The following is an 18,001-nucleotide window of genomic DNA, read 5'->3' as shown; positions in this document are numbered from 1 at the left end:
TGTGCAGAAACTGTCTCTCTTATGTTCCTTGATGGTATGTCTGTGCAAATTCATCCTCACTTGTAACTTCTGTCCTGTTTCACCAACATAAGATCCTTTGCTACACCTGTTGCATTGGATGAGGTACACCACATTACTGGAGGTACAGCTGTAGGATCCCGTGATATTAAAAAGGTCCCATTTGCGTGTGTGACACTTTTGGATAGATTGATCTGGTTGCATAGTTTGCAGCGTTTTTTATTGCAGGGTTTGCTTCCATTATTTGTGACTTTATAATCAGAGTGAAGTTTCCTGCTGATTAGTTTATGTCTGAGATTGCGTGGTTGTCTGAAAGCCAATAATGGGGGTTGTAGGAATATTTATTTTCAGAATTTTATCCTCCGTTATAATGGGTTGTAAATCTTTGATTATCTTTTTGATTCCTTCTCGTGTTCGGTTGTATGTGGTGACTAGAGGTACTTGGTTGTTCGTTTTTTCCCTTAGTGTATTGCAGGAGATTTTCTCTTTGGGTTTTCAAGGCTGTGTTTATGCTGTTGATAATTTTGTCTTCGTAACCTTTCTTATGGAAGGAGTTTGCCAGTGTTCTGAGATTTTTATCTCTGTCTTCTGAGTATGAACATATTCGGTGGTATCTGATCTCCTGGCTGTGTATGATGGCTCGTTTAGTGTGTTGGGGGTTAAAACTGGAATTATGGCGATAGCTACATTGGTCAGTCGGTTTTCTGTATATCGACGTGTGAAGCTTATCATCCCTGATGTATACTGTAGTGTCTAGGAAGTTAACGTGTGTTCGAATAATCCATTTTTTGTTTGATAGATGGGTGAAAAGTGTTGACTAATGAGAAAATAGGATTTTTGTACTGACTGTTAAATCCTTTTCTCTTAAGTTCATTGACAGAGACAGCATCTTCACCTTGACCTTAGGTTATATCGTCCCTGTAGGAGAGGACTAGGCAGAAAGTGTTAAAAACAGCAACACTTGCACAGTACCACCCAGGGGGAGGTCCTACTGGCTATAACCCCCTCACACTGCATCCAGCAGCTCAGTTTATCAAAAGCAGTACAAACAGGAGGGGTGGGTGCTGTGTCCATCAATGAACTTCAGAGAAAAGGATTTTACGGTGCGTACAAAAATCCTATTTTCTCTTTTGTTCATTGACGGACACAGCATCTTCTTCTTGACCTTAGAGATGTCCCCAAGCAGTGTCAAAGAAACGAGGGGTGGGAAAGGCAAGAAAATTTACTCCACCCATAACAACCAGAGTTGCAACCTTAAACGGCCACCTGCAAAACCTTGAGGCCGAAGAAAGCATCCGAAGATGCGCTCACATCAACCTTGTAAAATTTTGTGAAAGTGTGTACAGATGACCAGGTCACCACCTTACACACCTGGGAAACAGACGCTTGATGTCGGAAAGCCCAAGAGGCACCAATTGCCCTAGTAGAATGTGCCGTGACAGGAAAGGGAGGTGCCCGCCCCCTTATGGCATAAGCCTGAACCACAATCTTTTTGATCCACCCAGAAATGGTGGCCGACGAGACCGCCAGTCCCTTCTTTGGACCAGCCACCGATACAAACAGCGACTGACCTCCGAAAAGGAGCCATAGCAGACAGATACGCCCGCAGAGCCCGGACCATGTCCAAGGAATGCAAAGTCACCTCTTTGGGGTGTGACGCCGAGGACATAAGGAAGGAAGCACAATGTCCTCATTTAGATGAAAGGCTGAAACAACTTTTGGCAGAAACGAAGGCTGCGGACACAACACCGCTTTATCCTTCTGGAAGACCAAGTAGGCAGACTTTCATGACAAGGCTGCCTCAGTACTCAGAAACCATCCTGGCAGATGTAATAGCCACTAGAAAGACTACTTTCTGAGAGAGTGTCAATAAGATCTCCCTAATGTTTTCAAACGGCGGTTTCTGAAGCACCGAGCGTACCAGATTCAAATCCTACGGAGGTAGCGGTGGTACTCACCAATGAATGAGTCGCCAAGGGTCGATGAATAAAGACAGCCAAAGCTGATATCTGCCCCTTAATGGTGCTTAAGGCAAGTTTCTGATCCACTCCTCGCTGCAAAAACAGCAGGATCCTGGAAATCGAGTATGTGCTCCAAGAAGATTACTTTTGTGCTCTCAGCATAGTAGATATTACCGAATCCGACAGACCTCGGTCCCTTAGCACCTGGCTTTCAACAGCCATGCCGTTAAAGCCAGTGACGGTAAAGCAGGATGAAGTATTGGACCTTGCGACAGAAGGATGTGAGCAAACTCCAGTGCTGCAGCCAAGCTCCTTTTTCCTCCTTGATAGTTAACATACGCCACTGCCGTGGAGTTGTCCGACTGGATCCTGATGCCCCTGCAGCCTCTGTGACCATGTGTAGAGGCACCGCCTGATCGCCTGAAGTTCCAGCACGTTGATCGGCAGGCGGTATTCCTTCTGGGTCCCGAGCACTGTACGCCCCAAACCGGTCAGGCTAGCGTCCGTTGTGCTCACCGTCCAACGAAGAGGAAGGAACTTCCCGAACCGAAGGGCCGGCGACCTCAGCCACCAGAGAAGGGAATCCCCGACTGTCTGGCTCACCCAAATTTGACAATCCAGGGACAACGGAGATTTGTCCCATTTGGACTCGAGTGTAGAATTGAGCATACAGTACCGCCTCGAAAGTGGCTACCATGAGACCCAGGACTCGCATGCAAAAACAAAGCGACGACCGCCTGAGGGACACCAACAACTTCACTGCAGCTTGAAGAGTCTGCAGCTTGTCCGAAGGGAGAAAGACTCTCACCTCTGAGGAGACCAGAAGCAGGCTTAGGTACTCCAGGCGTTGAGTCGGCACCAACACAGACTTCTGTAGGTTCAGTACCCAACCAAACTCCCGAAGAGTTTGCATAGCGATTGCCACATCCTCCCTTAATTCTGAGGCAGAAGCTGCCTTCAGAAGGAGGTCGTCCAGGTAACCCACGATAGTGATCCCTCGCTGCCTTAGCAAAGGCAGCGAGGGAAAATTGGGTCTAGCACCTCGGTGAAGACCTTCAGTGCCGATGCCAGGCCAAAAGGGAGAGCTACAAATTGGTAGTGCTCGACCCCAAATCGCAGAAACCTCTGATGCTTGATACATATGGGGACATGCAAGTATGCGTCCTTGATGTCCAGGGATGCCAGAAAATCCCCCTGATGGAGTGCAGCGACCACTGAGCGAACTGATTCCATCCTGAACCTTTGTACCGTCACAAAGCTGTTAAGGGTCTTGAGGTCCAGGACCGGACGGACCTCTTCCTTCTTTGGGACTACAAACAGATTGGAGTAGAATCCCTGAAACCTTTCCGGCGTCGGTACAGGTACCATCACCCCGCGCAACAGCAGGTCATGTACTGCCCCGAACAGGGCTTCCCGACGAGCCGGAAGAAGATGAAGGTTGGAGGGAAAAAAAAAAATCTGTAAGTGGGTAAGAAAGAAACTTTCTTGTATCTGTCACTGTCCCTACCGTGCCTTTTAGAGGGTCAGGTGTGGTCGCTCCCCAAGTGGCTCTGGGTGGTATTGAACTCATGAGCCACACCTCAGTTCTATTCAGCCTGCTTTCCAGCCATGCCTAGTTTAGTATAAAGTACTGTGGGCAATTCTGTTTGTACCTGTCACTCCTGGATTAGCTGAGGCAGGTTACCTAATTAGCTGGGTATAAAACCCTGTCTCACTCTGAGGGCATTGGCAGTTCATTTTGTCATGTTTGCCAAGTGTTCTTGTGCTCCTGTCTTCTGTTGCAGAGTTCCAGTGTTCCAAGACTGCCCCCCAGCTTCTAGACCCTGGCTTTGTTTATCGTTATCCTGACTTCTGGAATCCCTGACTGCGGCTTTACCTTGACTATCCTTTGGCTATTCCTGTCAAGCCCCCATGCATAGTTTCACAGTCCAGGTAGCTTATAGCACTTTGTTACCGTGGGCTGTGTCTATTTGCAAGGGTGAGCCTACATCTCTGTGCCATGGACTCCAACCTAGGTAAGCCCTCACATTATCCCGATGAAACCAATTCACAGACCCACTGGTCGGAAAGTAGGGAGGTCCACCGGGCTGCAAACTCCCGAAGGCAAAAAAAAACTTTCATGCGGTAACAGATTTGCTTGCAGACTTGTTTGGCTTGCGAAACCAGGGATGCTTTTGTCTCTTAGCAGGCACCTTGTCAGACTGGGAACGCTTACCTGCAGACCCAGGCGGACAAAAAATTAGCTTCTGAGCGGAAAAGGAGGGCTCTTGCCTGCGGCGTGGCTCCTTACCTTTTCTGAACTGTGGGAGCAACGTACTCTTACCCTCAGTAACATTCTTAATAATGTCATCCAGCGAGGCTCCAAATAGCCTCTTTTCCTGGAAGGGCAAGTCTGCCAGTGCTTTCATAGATGCTTGGTCCACAGACCAGCATTTCAGCCAAATCAGGCAACGTAGCCCTACTGCTGATACTGAGGCTCTAGAGAGCAAGGGAGCCGTATCTAAGGTCACATCACAGACATACTTAAGGCCCTGCACCAACTGGTCCACCAGCTCCACGCAGACCGGGGAAGCCTGTTGCTTCTCCAACTCACGTGCAGCAATTTTGCCCATTGAGTAAGCGTCTGTGACACCACCACCGTAAACATGACCTAGGCAACCGCCTCGACCCTCCTGTCGGCAGGGTCCTTGAAAGCAGGAGTCCCTTCCACCGGAATTGTGGTTACCTTATTTAACCTGGATACTAGGGGGGTCAACAATCGAAGAGATGTGCATTTCTTCCTGAAACTCTCCTCAAAGGGGTAACGCAGCCCATGCATTTTGGGACTGAAAAGGCCCGCTGCCGTTTTCCCCACGCCTTGTAATTAAGCCTATCAAAATAAGTTGAGTAAAGAAACACCTTAGCCATGCGGGCCGGCTTGTGTGACCTGAAAGGGGCCGACACCTCTGTAGATGCCCCCACAATATCTATATATAGCTTCATCTTCCAAAGAAAAAAAAAAACTCACAAGAGGTCATATGGGGGGTATTTGTACTGTCCTGACATTTCAGGGCCTAGGAGATAGGCAGTCAGTACATTAGGATTGATCAAGTTTAAATGATACACATAGTATAGCTTGTAGACTAACTTTTGCACAGACTAAGAACCCTTTCACACTGAAGACCATACCGCACTAGCGGTAAAGCTCTGCTCGTTTTAGCGGCGCCTTACTGGTGCTGTGTGGACGGGAATGGGGCGCTTTTAATCTCAAAGGAGGGGGTTAACAAGGGGTTAAAAATCGCCCAAAATGCTTTGCAGGCACTTCGGCAGCGCTGCCCATTGATTTCAATGGCAGAGGCGGTTCAGGAGCAGTGTATACACCACTCCTGCACCACCCTAAAGACGCTGCTTGCAGGACTTTTCCGTCCTGCAAGCGTACAGCCCCAGTGTGAAAGCACTCAGGCCTTCACACTGGGGAGGCAGTTCACATGTGCTTTTATTCACGCTAAAACGCCTATAAAGCACCTTCAGTGTGAAACGGATCTTAATGTTATATACCGATTTGGGTTATTTTTAACAAAGATATGTAGCAACATAAATCTTGGCCTAAATTTATGAAGAAAAATTATTTATGAAGAAAATTTGCAAAATTTATAATAGAAACTAAAGAATGTCAAAGCTGAAAATTTGCCTGGTCAGGAAGGAGGGTGACGTATCCAGTAAGCAAGTTGCTCAAATTAACAGGACTTAAGTAAAATAGTGCATCTTTACCTGCTTACCAACTGCAATCTGTAGATTCATGGGTTGCACTCAAAAAAAAAAAAAAGCAATCAAAATACACAGGGTGTATACAGCATGTCCTGATCCTCTCCCCTTGTTGCCCACTGTTCTTACCATCAATTTCCAGTGTGTAAAAATGGCAAAGCAAGGCCTCAGTCACATGGCAGTATGTATTTACCCAGGATCCTGCTGGAAACAACATCCTGCATAATCAGTTATGCATATGCTATACACATGCAACATCTGTGTAATGTCTACAACATAAAATTTACCTTTTTGGCTACCACCCCTGCTGTTCAAGGCTGACATGTAAATGTTATAAATGTGTAAGCCCTTGTACACACGATCGGAGATTCCAACAACCAAATCCGTCGGATTTTGTCCGAAACTGTTGTATACACATGGTCGGACGAAGTTGTCGGAAAATCCGAACGTTCAGAACGTGATGGCGTTATTTCGTTACGACAGGACTACGTTCAGGCTAGTAGCCAATAGCTTTGATGTAGGAATTTGATCTGAGCATGCGTGGCACTTTGCTTCGATCGGACATTTTGTCGGAAAATATTTCCGGCAAGTTGGAAAATTTGGTCCGACGGATATTCCGATGGAAACAGTCTGATGCAGACCACACACAGTCAGAATATCCGACAAAACGCTCCGATCGGACACATTCCGATCGTGTGTACAAGGGCTAACACACACTATTGATGGGCCTTGAATGATTTGAAGGTGTGAATGAAGGTACATGCATAGAATGACCTCACCCAGTCATTCGTAAATTTATGAAGGACTGGCCAAGGTCATTCTGTGCGTGAATGACTAATTTAGAGCCAACATGGAAACCTTGTGTGTAATCAGTAGCATAGCCACCATGGACTACACATCAACTTCTAACCTGCTGCATACAGATGCATTTATATATCAAAAGACCATAAAAAAGTAAGCAAAAAGAAAAGCCTCACTACCCAATGTCACCCTTTCAAGGTACTTGCTTGTCAGTACTGTCACCCATCACAAAATGATCAAAAGACATTTAAACTGAGATACTCTTTTAGCTCATTAGGTAGTGTCTGTAGTTAATAAAATCAATTTATGTTTCCTGTGGCATAGCAAGCCATGGTGGTCTCCTCCCATTACAGACAACAGAACATTATGACTATACATTTGAGACTTGCCAATAGATGTTGCTACTGGAGAAAGTGTGAGGCTACCCGATGATCTGAAGAGACAGACATTAGTGCATTAAGGATTTTGTGATTCCCAACTCGCTTTAAAATATGTCACACTTTCTTTAGTGACATAATACAAGCTGAAAGAGCAGCAAACATCAGAGTGACAATGGAGTTTCAAGGGAGCCAGTGTGTAATTTGGATGCATTTTCCAGAGTGCAGATGTAATAAATAATTTCCAGACAGCAAGAATGGTAATAGCCAAACTTTAGAGGAGAAAACCATGACAGTGTCTTGAGAGCAGGTGATAAAGTGAGTATATTCAAGCAAGTCCTGAAGTCTCCAGGCTCTGTGATAGCCCATCACTGGAGGTGTGCTGGGTGATTGAGGGGCCCAGGGTTTTCAGTAAACCTGGGCTCCTGGCTTGGGTTTAGCCTTAGAAGTTGAAACTTGGCGTAATGATAGGGGCTCTCTTTTTGGCTTCAGCAGAGGGGAGATGGGTGATTCTTCCCAGCTTGAGGTCTATTTTTTTTTCTTCTGGGGTAGAGGAGCACCCTTATTCCCAGTAACATCCTTGATGGCTGTGCCCAAGGCAGCTCCGCAGAGACCTAGGCACTCAGTGGGCATGTGGATTTCACCCTTTTTACATGCTCTCCCTCTATTAAAGTGGTTCTTAAGACTGCAGCGACCCCCAGCCCCCTCAATCCTTACCTGAGCCCCCTACCATGCAGCAACGTTAACGATGGCCTTGGCTGTATGGGGACTCTCCCTCCTCATTGGATGAGACAGCAGCAGGAGCCCATTGGCTCCCACTGTGGTCAATCACAGCCAGTGAGCCAATGAGGAAAGAGCAGGGGGGTGGGGCCAAGCCGCAGCTCAGTGTGTCTTATGGGCGCATAGAGCAACGGCTTGGGAGCGAGCATGCAGCGGTGCCCCAGGGCATGCCGCTTTCTTTGGGGGCACTGCTGGGGGGGGGGGGGGGGGCGGGGGGCTGCTCTGTGCAAAACCACTACACAGAGCAGGCAAGTTAAACATGTTTGTTTAAAAATAAAAATAATCTTTAACCACTTAAGGACCGCCGCATGGCAATGTACATCGGCAGAATGGCACCGACAGGCACAAGCACGTACATGTACGTGTTTGCCTTCCAGTGGGTGGGGGTCTGATCGGACCCCCTCCCGCTGGCTACGGCAGTCTGTTTCGCTTCAGGAGCGATCCGGGATGAGGGGATGGCCGTTGGTTTCTGCGGCAGTCCGTTTCGCTCTTGGCTAATGAGAAGCTTCCCCCACCTGTGTAGTGTAAACACAGGCAGGGAGGAAGTGATGTCATTCTCCTCGGGGCGGTCTTTTTGACCGGACTGCGAGGAGAACACAATAGTAAGTGCACCAACACTACACTGACATGTAGGTACACATAGGCACACAAATCACCCCCCCCCCCAGTCACAGTGTCACTGATTGCAGTGATCATTTATTTACTGATCACTGCATTTAGTGTCAGTTGTGACAGTAAAAACTGTCAGGGCAGTTAGTGTTAGGTCCAGGGTAGCCCCCTACCCCCCCCAATAAAGGTTTAACCCCCCAATTGCCCCTAGAGTTAACCCTTTCACCCCCTTTTGCCAGTGTCACCAAGCAATCGTTTCTATGATCGCTGCATTAGTGTCACTAGCGTCCCCAGCAGTTTAGGGTTCCAAAAAAAACGCATTGTTAGCGGGATCAGCCCAGATACCTGCTAGCACCTGCGTTTTGCCCCTCCGCCCAGCCCACCCAGGTGCAGTATCGATCGATCACTGTCACTTACAAAACACATAACTGTAGTGTTCGCAGAGTCAGGCCTGATCCCTGCAATCGCTAACAGGTTTTTTTGGTAGCGTTTTAGATTTAAATCCTGAAGGCGGTGCTTGGTTTTTGGGGCCCCGTACGCGGCTAGGCTCCCAAAAAGTCCCACATGTGGTATCCCCGTACTCGGGAGAAGCAGCAGAATGTATTTTGGGGTGTAATTTCACTTATGCCCATAGCATGTGTGAGCAATATATCATTGACAACTTTGTGCAAAACAAAAAAAAATTTTTTTAATATTCCTGCAACTTGTGGCAAAATATAAAATATTTCATGGACCCAACATGCCTCTCAGTAAATAGCTTGGAGAGTCTACTTTCCAAAATGGGGTCATTTGGGGGTGGGGGGTTTGTGCTATTTTGACATTTTATGGCCTTCGAAACTGTAAATGGAAGTGAGGAGTGAAATCAAAAATTTGCACCGTTAGCCCTTGTACACACTATCGGAGATTCAGTCAACCAAATCCGTCGGATTTTGTCCGAAACTGTTGCATACACACGGTCGGACAAAGTTGTCGGAAAATCTGATCGTTCAGAACGTGATGATGTTATTTCGTTAAGTCGGGACTACGTTCAGGCTAGTAGCCAATAGCTTTGATGTAGGAATTTGATCTGAGCATGCGTGGCACTTTGTCCGATCGTAATTCTCTACACATGATTGGAGTATGTCCGATCGGAGCATTTTGTCGGAAAATATTTCCGGCAAGTTGGAAAATTTGGTCTGACAAATATTCCGGCGGAAACAGTCCGATGCAGACCACACACAGTCGGAATATCCAACAAAACACTCCGATCGGACACATTCCGTCGGAATCTCCGATCGTGTATACAAGGGCTTAGAAATCCTGAAGGCAGTGATTGGTTTTCGGGGTCCCGTACGCGGCTAGACTCCCAAAAAGTTCCACATATGTGGTATTACCATAGAAGCAGCAGAATATATTTTGTGGTGCAATTCCACATATAACTATGGCATGTGTGAGCAATATATCATTTAGTGACAACTTTTTGTAAACTTTTCTTTTGTGTCATTATTCAATCACTTGGGACAAAAGAAATAAAATAATATTCAATGGGCTCAACATGCCCCTCAGCAATTTCCTTGGGGTGTCTACTTTCCAAAATGGGGTCATTTGGGGGGGGGGGGGGGGTTGTACTGCCCTGCCATTTTAGCACCTCAAGAAATGAGATAGGCAGTCATAAATTAAAAGCTATGTAAATTCCAGAAAATGTACTCTAGTTTGTGGACGCTATAACTTTTGCGCAAACCAATAAATATACGCTTATTGACATTTTTTTACTAAAGACATGTGGCTGAATACATTTTGGCCTAAATGTATGACTAAAATTTCGCTCATTCAATTTTTCTTATAACAAAAAGTAGAAAATATATATTTTCTTTAATTTTCAGTCTTTTTCCTTTTATATCGTAAAAAATTTAAAATCGCAGAGGCAATCAAATACCATCAAAAGAAATTTGTGGGAAGAAAAGGACGCAAATTTCGTTTGGGTACAACATTGCATGGCCACGCAATTACCAGTTAAAGCAGTGCAGTGCGAAATTGTAAAAAGACCTCTGGTCCTTAGGCTGACAATTGGTCCGAGGCTGAAGTGGTTAATATATCATTTCAACAGACAGGAGATACATCAACACAGTAGTTCAGGGCTGTTGGCATGAACTCCGATTGCACCGCCCACAAATAGAGAATTAGTATGGATTAAAGCTGGATCCATTGCCTTGGGTTTAGCCCATTCCCCTAATGTTCGACAGACTAACATCTTGGCCATGGCATTGCCGGGCCTGCTTGAAGTAACAAGGTTTTAGAGAGGGTATCCAAATATTATAACTTAAGATACTTAAAGCGGAGTTACGGCCGAAACATGACTTAAGATAAAAATACCCCTAGAATGCTCATGCCTTGTGCAATGTAACAAAAGTATGCTGTTGCAAAACTACAAGTCCCATCATGCCTCTGGGTGTGGGTGTCATGCTTGTGGCTGTCAGAGTCTTGCTATGCTTTATGGGACTTCTAGTTCTGCAACAGCTGGAGGTCTGCTAATTGCATATCCCTGCTGTAAACTATGCCTAGTTTTCTATCTGAGCAGAATCGTTTTCCTACTTTGCGAAGCTTCTGAACAGTGCAGCCATCTTCAGTGTTGGCATCTGAAGCCACAGTGTTCTTCCTGGAATCTGTGCATGCTTGCTACCCAGGATGCACCTGCTGATCTCGCGCATGTGCGGCGCAATCTTGGTCAGCCTGCAATGCCAAGCTGACCAAGAGTTTACATAGAAGCCAATGTTAAATGTTACTGGACCCGCACCATACCAATCTGACCAAAATCTCCCAGGAGCCAATGCTATACCGGAACTGACATCCGCAACCCCCTAGAGGAGGAAGTGAAATTAGTTATAGGCTTAAATCGGGTAAGTGAACAGAAAAATAAAAAATAAATTGCCAATTCATTTTAAGGATGCAAATTAGCGCTGCGTGGTGAGGAGTGAAAATGGGGGTGGAACTCGGCTTTAAATACGTATGCATCCTCTACAGGAAATTAGTGCTTTATTCATGGGAACTGCCAGATCAACTGCAGGAACCCCTTTTCTTAATAAAGTTATCCTTAAATTAGGTATTGAATTGCAAAATGTTTGGGAGGTGTAAAACTGTTTATTAGGAGTTTTCCAATCAACACACAGGGTGTATGAGAAAGGTTTTAGTAGTCCTAAGGCATGGGTGCTTAACCTGCAGCCCTGCAACTGTTGAGCAACTGCAAGTCTGACAGTTACAATCATGACTTCAAAAGGCAGGGGCAATGATGAACTTTTAGTTCTGTGACAGCTAGGAGGGCCGCAGGTTGAGCACCCATGTCCTAGAGCAGGGGTCTCAAACTGGTGGCTCTACAGCTGTTGCATAACTACAAGTCCCAAGAGGCATTGCAAGGCTGACAGTTACAAGCATGACTCCCACAGGCAGAGTCATGATGGGCCTTGTAGTTTTGCAACAGCTGGAGGGCCGCCAGTTTGAGACCCCTGTCCCCTAAGCCTAGGAGTTATGGTGGCTGCTCCTTAGGAACCACCTTACCCAGCAAGAATTTGTGAGACTCTTCATCACATAGAGCCTTCCACAGCTGAAGGTTCAGAAGCTGCCAAGGCTGCAGACAATTCTTCTGCAGTTAAATGTGTTGAGTAAGCCTATGGCCTCTGCGGTCAGGGTCAGGAGTTAAAAATGCCATTTGTGTCATAAAATTCTGCATAAGTTCAGAGAAATCCTCTCAGAATAGAACCAGAGAGAGGGAGCCGCACCCAACTGGGACAAATGATCCAGGCTGCAGGAGAAAGCCTTGAGAGGGAACATGGTAGGCTACCCTAGAACTGTTAGTGAACTGTGAATCAGAGGGACCTGATATAGAGAGACTGCTCTTCATATGTCCCGACATGGAATCTGACATGTTGCACCTCAGCATTACTATCGTGACCATCAGTACTACTTTTACCAAATATATTTTACATTGAGATGCTTTCATATTGTTATGGATTAGGTTATGTAGTCTTGATAAAGAACCTAGAAATAAATTTGTGAAGAAGACGAAGACGAAGAAGAAGAATTTATACACAATTTACCATTTATTCGGTTTGGGATCTCTTCATTTCTTTCATTATATTCCTGAAGCGCAACAACACATCTCCTGTTCTTTTCCATCAGAGCTAAATCAAGTGCTGTATTCCCATCCTATGACATGAAACCGTTATCAAGACAAAGAAAAACACATTGTAACTGAATTGGAAATTGTTATGGAGATTTGAAGGCATACCTGATCTTGAATATTGATGTCACCGCCTTTTCGAAGCAAGAATATCAGTGCCTTACAACAACCCCAGGATGCAGCTACATGTAGTGGTGTAAGTTCCTCTATTGATCTGCAACAGAAGAATAGAAAATGTGTACATCATCATGGTAGAAGAATTACTGTTTTCTTATTTCTTGAGGGATCATTTGGACACATAACCACCTGGACATATAGAATAATAGCTTTCATTAGCCTTAGTTTATTTTTAACTACTTCTCACACCCATGCACCCACTAGAGATCACAGCAATTTTTACAATTATGCTATGGGCTCATTTATTTACCATCATGTCATCATTTATGATAACCACATTAATACATACATTTTTTTTTTTTTTAGGACAAACAAAGGCTTTTGTTTAGTGCTATTATCTTTCAGAATTCTTTTATTATTTTCTATACAATCCAAAAAAAGAAAAAGTAAAAAAAAATGATAGGCTTACCTGTAGGTAAAAGTAAAAAACAAAAAAAAAAAACAAAAAGGAGGACTATACAACCGCTTTAAGGGCTCATGCACACTGCATCTCAAAGAAGCTGTTAGTACAGACTTTTGAGCTCTAATTTTTTCTGCTTGGAAACTCCCCTCCATGTTAAAGTGGTTGTAAAGGCAGAAGGTGTTTTTATCTTTATGCATTCCATCCATTAAGATAAAAAACCTTCTGTGTGCAGCAGCGCCCCTTATACTTACCTGAGCCCATATATCCGGCGATGGGCACGAAAGCCTCCACCATCTGGGACTCTCCCTTATGACTGGCTGAGACACAGCAGTGGCCTCATTGGCTTCCGCTGATTTCAAAGTCAGTTAGCCAACGAGGAGAGAGGGTGGGGCCGAACCGTGGCTTCATGTCTGAATAGACACACAGAGCTGTGGCTCCGCTAGGGTGCCCCCATAGCCATCGGTTTGCTGTGGGGGCACTCAACAGGAGGGAGGGGTCAGGAGCATCGACAAGGAACACAAGAAGAGGAGGATCCAGGCTGCTCTGTGCAAAACCACTGAACAGGACAGGTAAGTATAAACATTTTTTTTTCCTTTACAAATAACAAACAAAACAAGACTAGTATCACTTTAACCAATATGTCCATGCACACTACAAAAAAAAAAAAAAAAAAAAAAGAAGGAGAAGAAGAAAGAAGTAGCAGCTGCTTTTACAGGCATTTGAGCTTTTATTTCTCTGTCTAGGTTCAAATCGGATCGATTTGGCATGCAACTTGACAAATCGCATGCCAAATCGGTAGCAAATGCTGGCAATGGCACCGTCCAAATCGGTGTGACACCAATTCCCAAAAGTAGTTTCTGGCACTAACCTAGCGCTGCCTGGGGCGACGCAGACCCTGACCTTAAAACCTAATTGATATCACCCTCCATAGACATCTGTGCAGCAACCCGCACAGAGGTCTCTGAAATCACCCCCGAAGTCAGGACTGACATAGGAGAATGAAATCATGCGAGTTCAGCTGAACTTGTACAATTTCATTCCCGCCGTCAGTGTGAACCTGGGCTCAAAGCTTGAAGAAGCGTGTGCTTTTATGCGCATTTTTATTGAGCTTCAAGACTTCTTTGAGCATAAACATTTTTTTTTTCTCTCTTTTTCTTCCCAAAACCCTCACCTCAACTACATTTTATATTCTTTTATGCATTTTCAAGCTTCATGCGTTTTTGAGGGACTTAGGTGTCTCTTCTGCTCGAAAGCACCTCTCAAAAATGTGATTTTGGTGGGGGTGTTTTTGCCTGTAAGAGCATGGACACATTGGCTAACATGGGAGAGAGTTTCACTTCCAGGCAAAAAAAAAAAAAAATATATAAAAAAAATAGGAGAGCTCAAAAACCTTTAGGAGCAGCTTCTTTGAGATGTAGTGTGCATAAGCCTTAAGGCGTTTTCAGGAGTTTACAAGCAGAAACACCCAAAATCACATATTTGAGAGGTGGTTTTGAGCAGAAAAGATGCCCAAGTGCCCAAAAATGCACAACAAAATAGCTGAGAGTAGGGTTAAGAAAGCTCAAAGAAGCCAAATAAAAACATGCAAAAGAGCACAGAAATAAAAGCTCAAATGCCTGTAAAAGCAGCTTTTTATTAATTTTTTTGAGCTGCAGTGTGCATGAGCACATACTACACACACCCCGATTACTTTTTTTTGAGTGTGTGTGTGTGTGTGTGTGTGTGTGTGTGTGTGTGTGTGTGTGTGTGTGGCACAGCCATCGTTCACAACTTGTTACAAATACCTAACTTAAGGGTGCATTCACTCCAGTTACATGAGAATTCCAGCGGTTGTACCTGGCAATTGGCTGCAGGAGGCAGCCCCACTGAAGTCAATGTGCAGCTGCCGACTCTCACAGCTAATCACTGCCTGTGTCAAGGGCCGATCACTAGCATGCGATTGCTACATGAGCAATTACATGCGAGAGTGGCCGTGATTCATTGCGGAAGCCAGTAGCCTCCTGATGCATTCAATGGAGCTACCTTCTGCAGCTACACGCTGGGAACCCCTGGGCTCACGCATTTAAGAGTTGGGTAAATTCGCAGGTATGAATGCACCCTAGGACTTGGAGAATGACAAACAACTGTTTCTCTTACTACCTTTACAAAATGTTAGTAAAGCATACCTAAAGCTGAAATTTGTTTTAGGTAGAGGATGGAACGACTGGAACTCAGGTTTTTTATTACTGTTTGTTTGTGTCCCCACTGGGAAGTTTGGTCCTTTCTTTTCATCCTGAGGACCACTGTCACTGGGACTCAAAATGAAAAAAAAAAAAAAAAAAAAAAATAGAGTTGTCAACAGGTATAGAGGGATATATTGCAGTGACAAATGGCTAAAAGAGAATTTCTGTCACTTTGGGGGATCTTCCCTTAATTCTGTGGGGATGACAGGATGGAAGCCAAGGGGAAAACGCTACGGAGACGGATGAGAAAACCGGGGGGGGGGGGGGAGAAACACACACACAAGTTTGGGGTCTAAGTATGCTTCAATTTGTGAAATGAATATATTTTACAAAAATAGGATTTTTTTTTTTTACCCTGTGTAAAAATTTTATTTACTTTTTTCCCCCCTCAGTAATTTGTTGGAGTCACAGAACTTCATTTTTCTACATATTGCTATAGCTTTAACACACAATGCAACGCAGAAAGGCTACAGACCCATAAAAGCCATACCTTTACATGTTCGGTACAAAGTCAGAAGCAGCTTTAGTAGAATGAACAGTGACAGTCTGTAGAAGATCACATTTCCTTAGGTAATAAGGCTGAGAAATATCCTGGGTATCCTGCCATCTACAGATAGTAACAATGACAGCCAGAGAACACCTACGAGAACCCTCTGGGATGCCGACAGAAAGCTATGGATGCTAGATATACTCTGACATCCCTCATCAAGCCCAAGACCTCAAAACTATCAAAATTCAAATAGAAAAACAAAGCTAACAATTCAGAGACCCTCCTAGTCAAAGCAACGAAGACAAGGAAGGTATCTCTTGAAACAACAAAAAGTACCAAAAGTTAAGATCCCATAGAGCTAGAGCTTCTTAAAGGATTTGTATAGGCATGTCCCAGATTTACCTCCAAACCTCCCTCCCAGCATCAATTTTTCAATTTACCTTGTGGAGCTGGACATATCTTTCATTATTCCACATGATGTCATCACCATGTACAATTCTTGTAGGGACAGCTGTTGGGAGGAGGGATTAGCAGGGTTCCCCACGTCATTTCCAATTGAAGTAGGTCCCTCGCCCCACCAGAACTACATGTCTCAAGAGTTCTTTCCCTACTCAGAGTGTGAGCAGTCTCCTGAGGAGTAAAGGCAGCAGAACTGTTTTGTTGATGGAGAAATGAATGTACATATACATGTGGAGAGCGACAAGAAAAATTGTTTTATAGTCAAGCAGAAGATAACTCAGATAAGGCCGACAACAGTAAATAACTCAGACAAAGTTGATTTAACTGAAGCAGAGGCGGTGTAGTCTTTCAGCAACAGAAGTTTAGGAGCTCACTGCAGGAGATTTACAATGTAAAGCAATTGTTTTTTTTGGCATCATATGGGAAAATGCCAAGTGATGTTCTAGTTGCCCTTCCCAATGCCAAGGATTCCACAAAACCCAATAAAGCATAAATGCTGAATCTTGAGGCACTCAAATTGCAGTTACCTCAGACACGAATTGAAGAATCTGGGACCAGCACACCCCTATAATTGGGCATGTTCAAAAAAAATATGAATGAAATCTGCATGTAAACAAGGGCATTTCCAACATGCACTAGAATGACCAGCAGAGAATTTACCAAGCCTAATTGGTGTAAGGTAATATCTAGGAACAATCATAAATCGTACAAGTTTATCACTGGCTGAGATTAAGTCAAAAATGCATCGGGACGATCTGCTGAAGCCACTGCATTTTATTACAAGTGCTTTTTTTATCTGCCAACATGTGAGTGCATTTCCTTTTTTTTATATTAAATATTTTCTAGTTTCAAAATGGAATTACATTATGTGCCTTCCTTTTTCATAACCATATTACTCTGGAGAAACCATTCATCTGGTTTCACGTTTAAATCATCTCCCATTGAGGTCTACCGTTGGCATTTACCATCTAAATCGGAGGTCGCGTCTGCTGAGGCAGTCTTCCCTTGGTGTACTACACCACAAGTCTGATTAATAGGTATACACCTAATGAGTCAGAGTTCAATCTGTCTGGTAAGCCTTTGGATTCTTTGGTGGCGGATCATTTATCAGCAAGTTTTCAACACATACCTTTGTTTTCAATTTACAATGATGTTTAGTTCACTTCCTGATCGCTTCTGAATCACTTTTTGGACACTTCCATTATTATATTGTTTATCCGATGTATCGTTTTCACTGATTGCTTATTTACTAATGATATGCCCCTCTGGACATTATCTTTGGACTATAATCCTTTTGAAGGTTTTTTTTTTCTTCCCTTTTTCAACACTTGCACATTGTCACTATTGTACTCTGTTATGGTTTAATTTTTCAAAATTTTTTAGCCTAGTTTACACTGAGACTACTCATTAGCACTGCACTGAAGAAATATTGGACAAAAGTTTGAAAAAGCAAAACCCAAAGAATCCAAGGCTGTTTCAAAGTGGCCAACCTAAATTTTTGGTATTAACATGATCATCTTTATTATAATTGTTGCACTCAAAAAAGTGACTGGACTAAGTGTGGGAAAATACTGACAAGTCTTCAAGTTATTGTTGCAGAAGATCCACCCAAAGCTGGTAAGTAGCGTTGTCCTTGTTGCTTACCAGTAACTTTAGAAGCAGATTTGTCAAACCTGTCAGCCCAGGGAATGTGGGCGTTTTAAACCTAATGAATTAGCAGGAGCTGCTAAAACACCTTTTTGCCATGTTTTCTTTAAGGCCCCTTTCACACAGATGGACCGTCCATCCGTTTTTCTTCCATCCATCA

At 44.2% G+C, this 18,001-nt stretch overlaps 1 protein-coding gene across 1 annotated transcript in view; it reads right to left on the bottom strand.

Annotated features, from left to right (window-relative positions):
• ANKLE1 (ankyrin repeat and LEM domain containing 1) overlaps positions 1-18,001 on the bottom strand; it is a 74,503-nt gene that overhangs the window by 38,706 nt on the left and 17,796 nt on the right. The window contains exons 3-4 of the mRNA XM_077476322.1: positions 12,552-12,657; positions 12,361-12,469 (exon numbers count right to left, since the gene is read on the bottom strand). Coding sequence (XP_077332448.1) covers positions 12,361-12,469; positions 12,552-12,657 — 215 coding nt within the window. The remainder of the gene's footprint in view (positions 1-12,360; positions 12,470-12,551; positions 12,658-18,001) is intronic.

Source organism: Lithobates pipiens, unplaced genomic scaffold (assembly GCF_037356315.1).
Source record: "Lithobates pipiens isolate NorthernLeopardFrog02 unplaced genomic scaffold, aLitPip1_a1.2 Scaffold_13, whole genome shotgun sequence".
Taxonomy (NCBI): Eukaryota; Metazoa; Chordata; class Amphibia; order Anura; family Ranidae; genus Lithobates; species Lithobates pipiens.
This window is presented reverse-complemented; position numbering and strand designations above follow the sequence as displayed.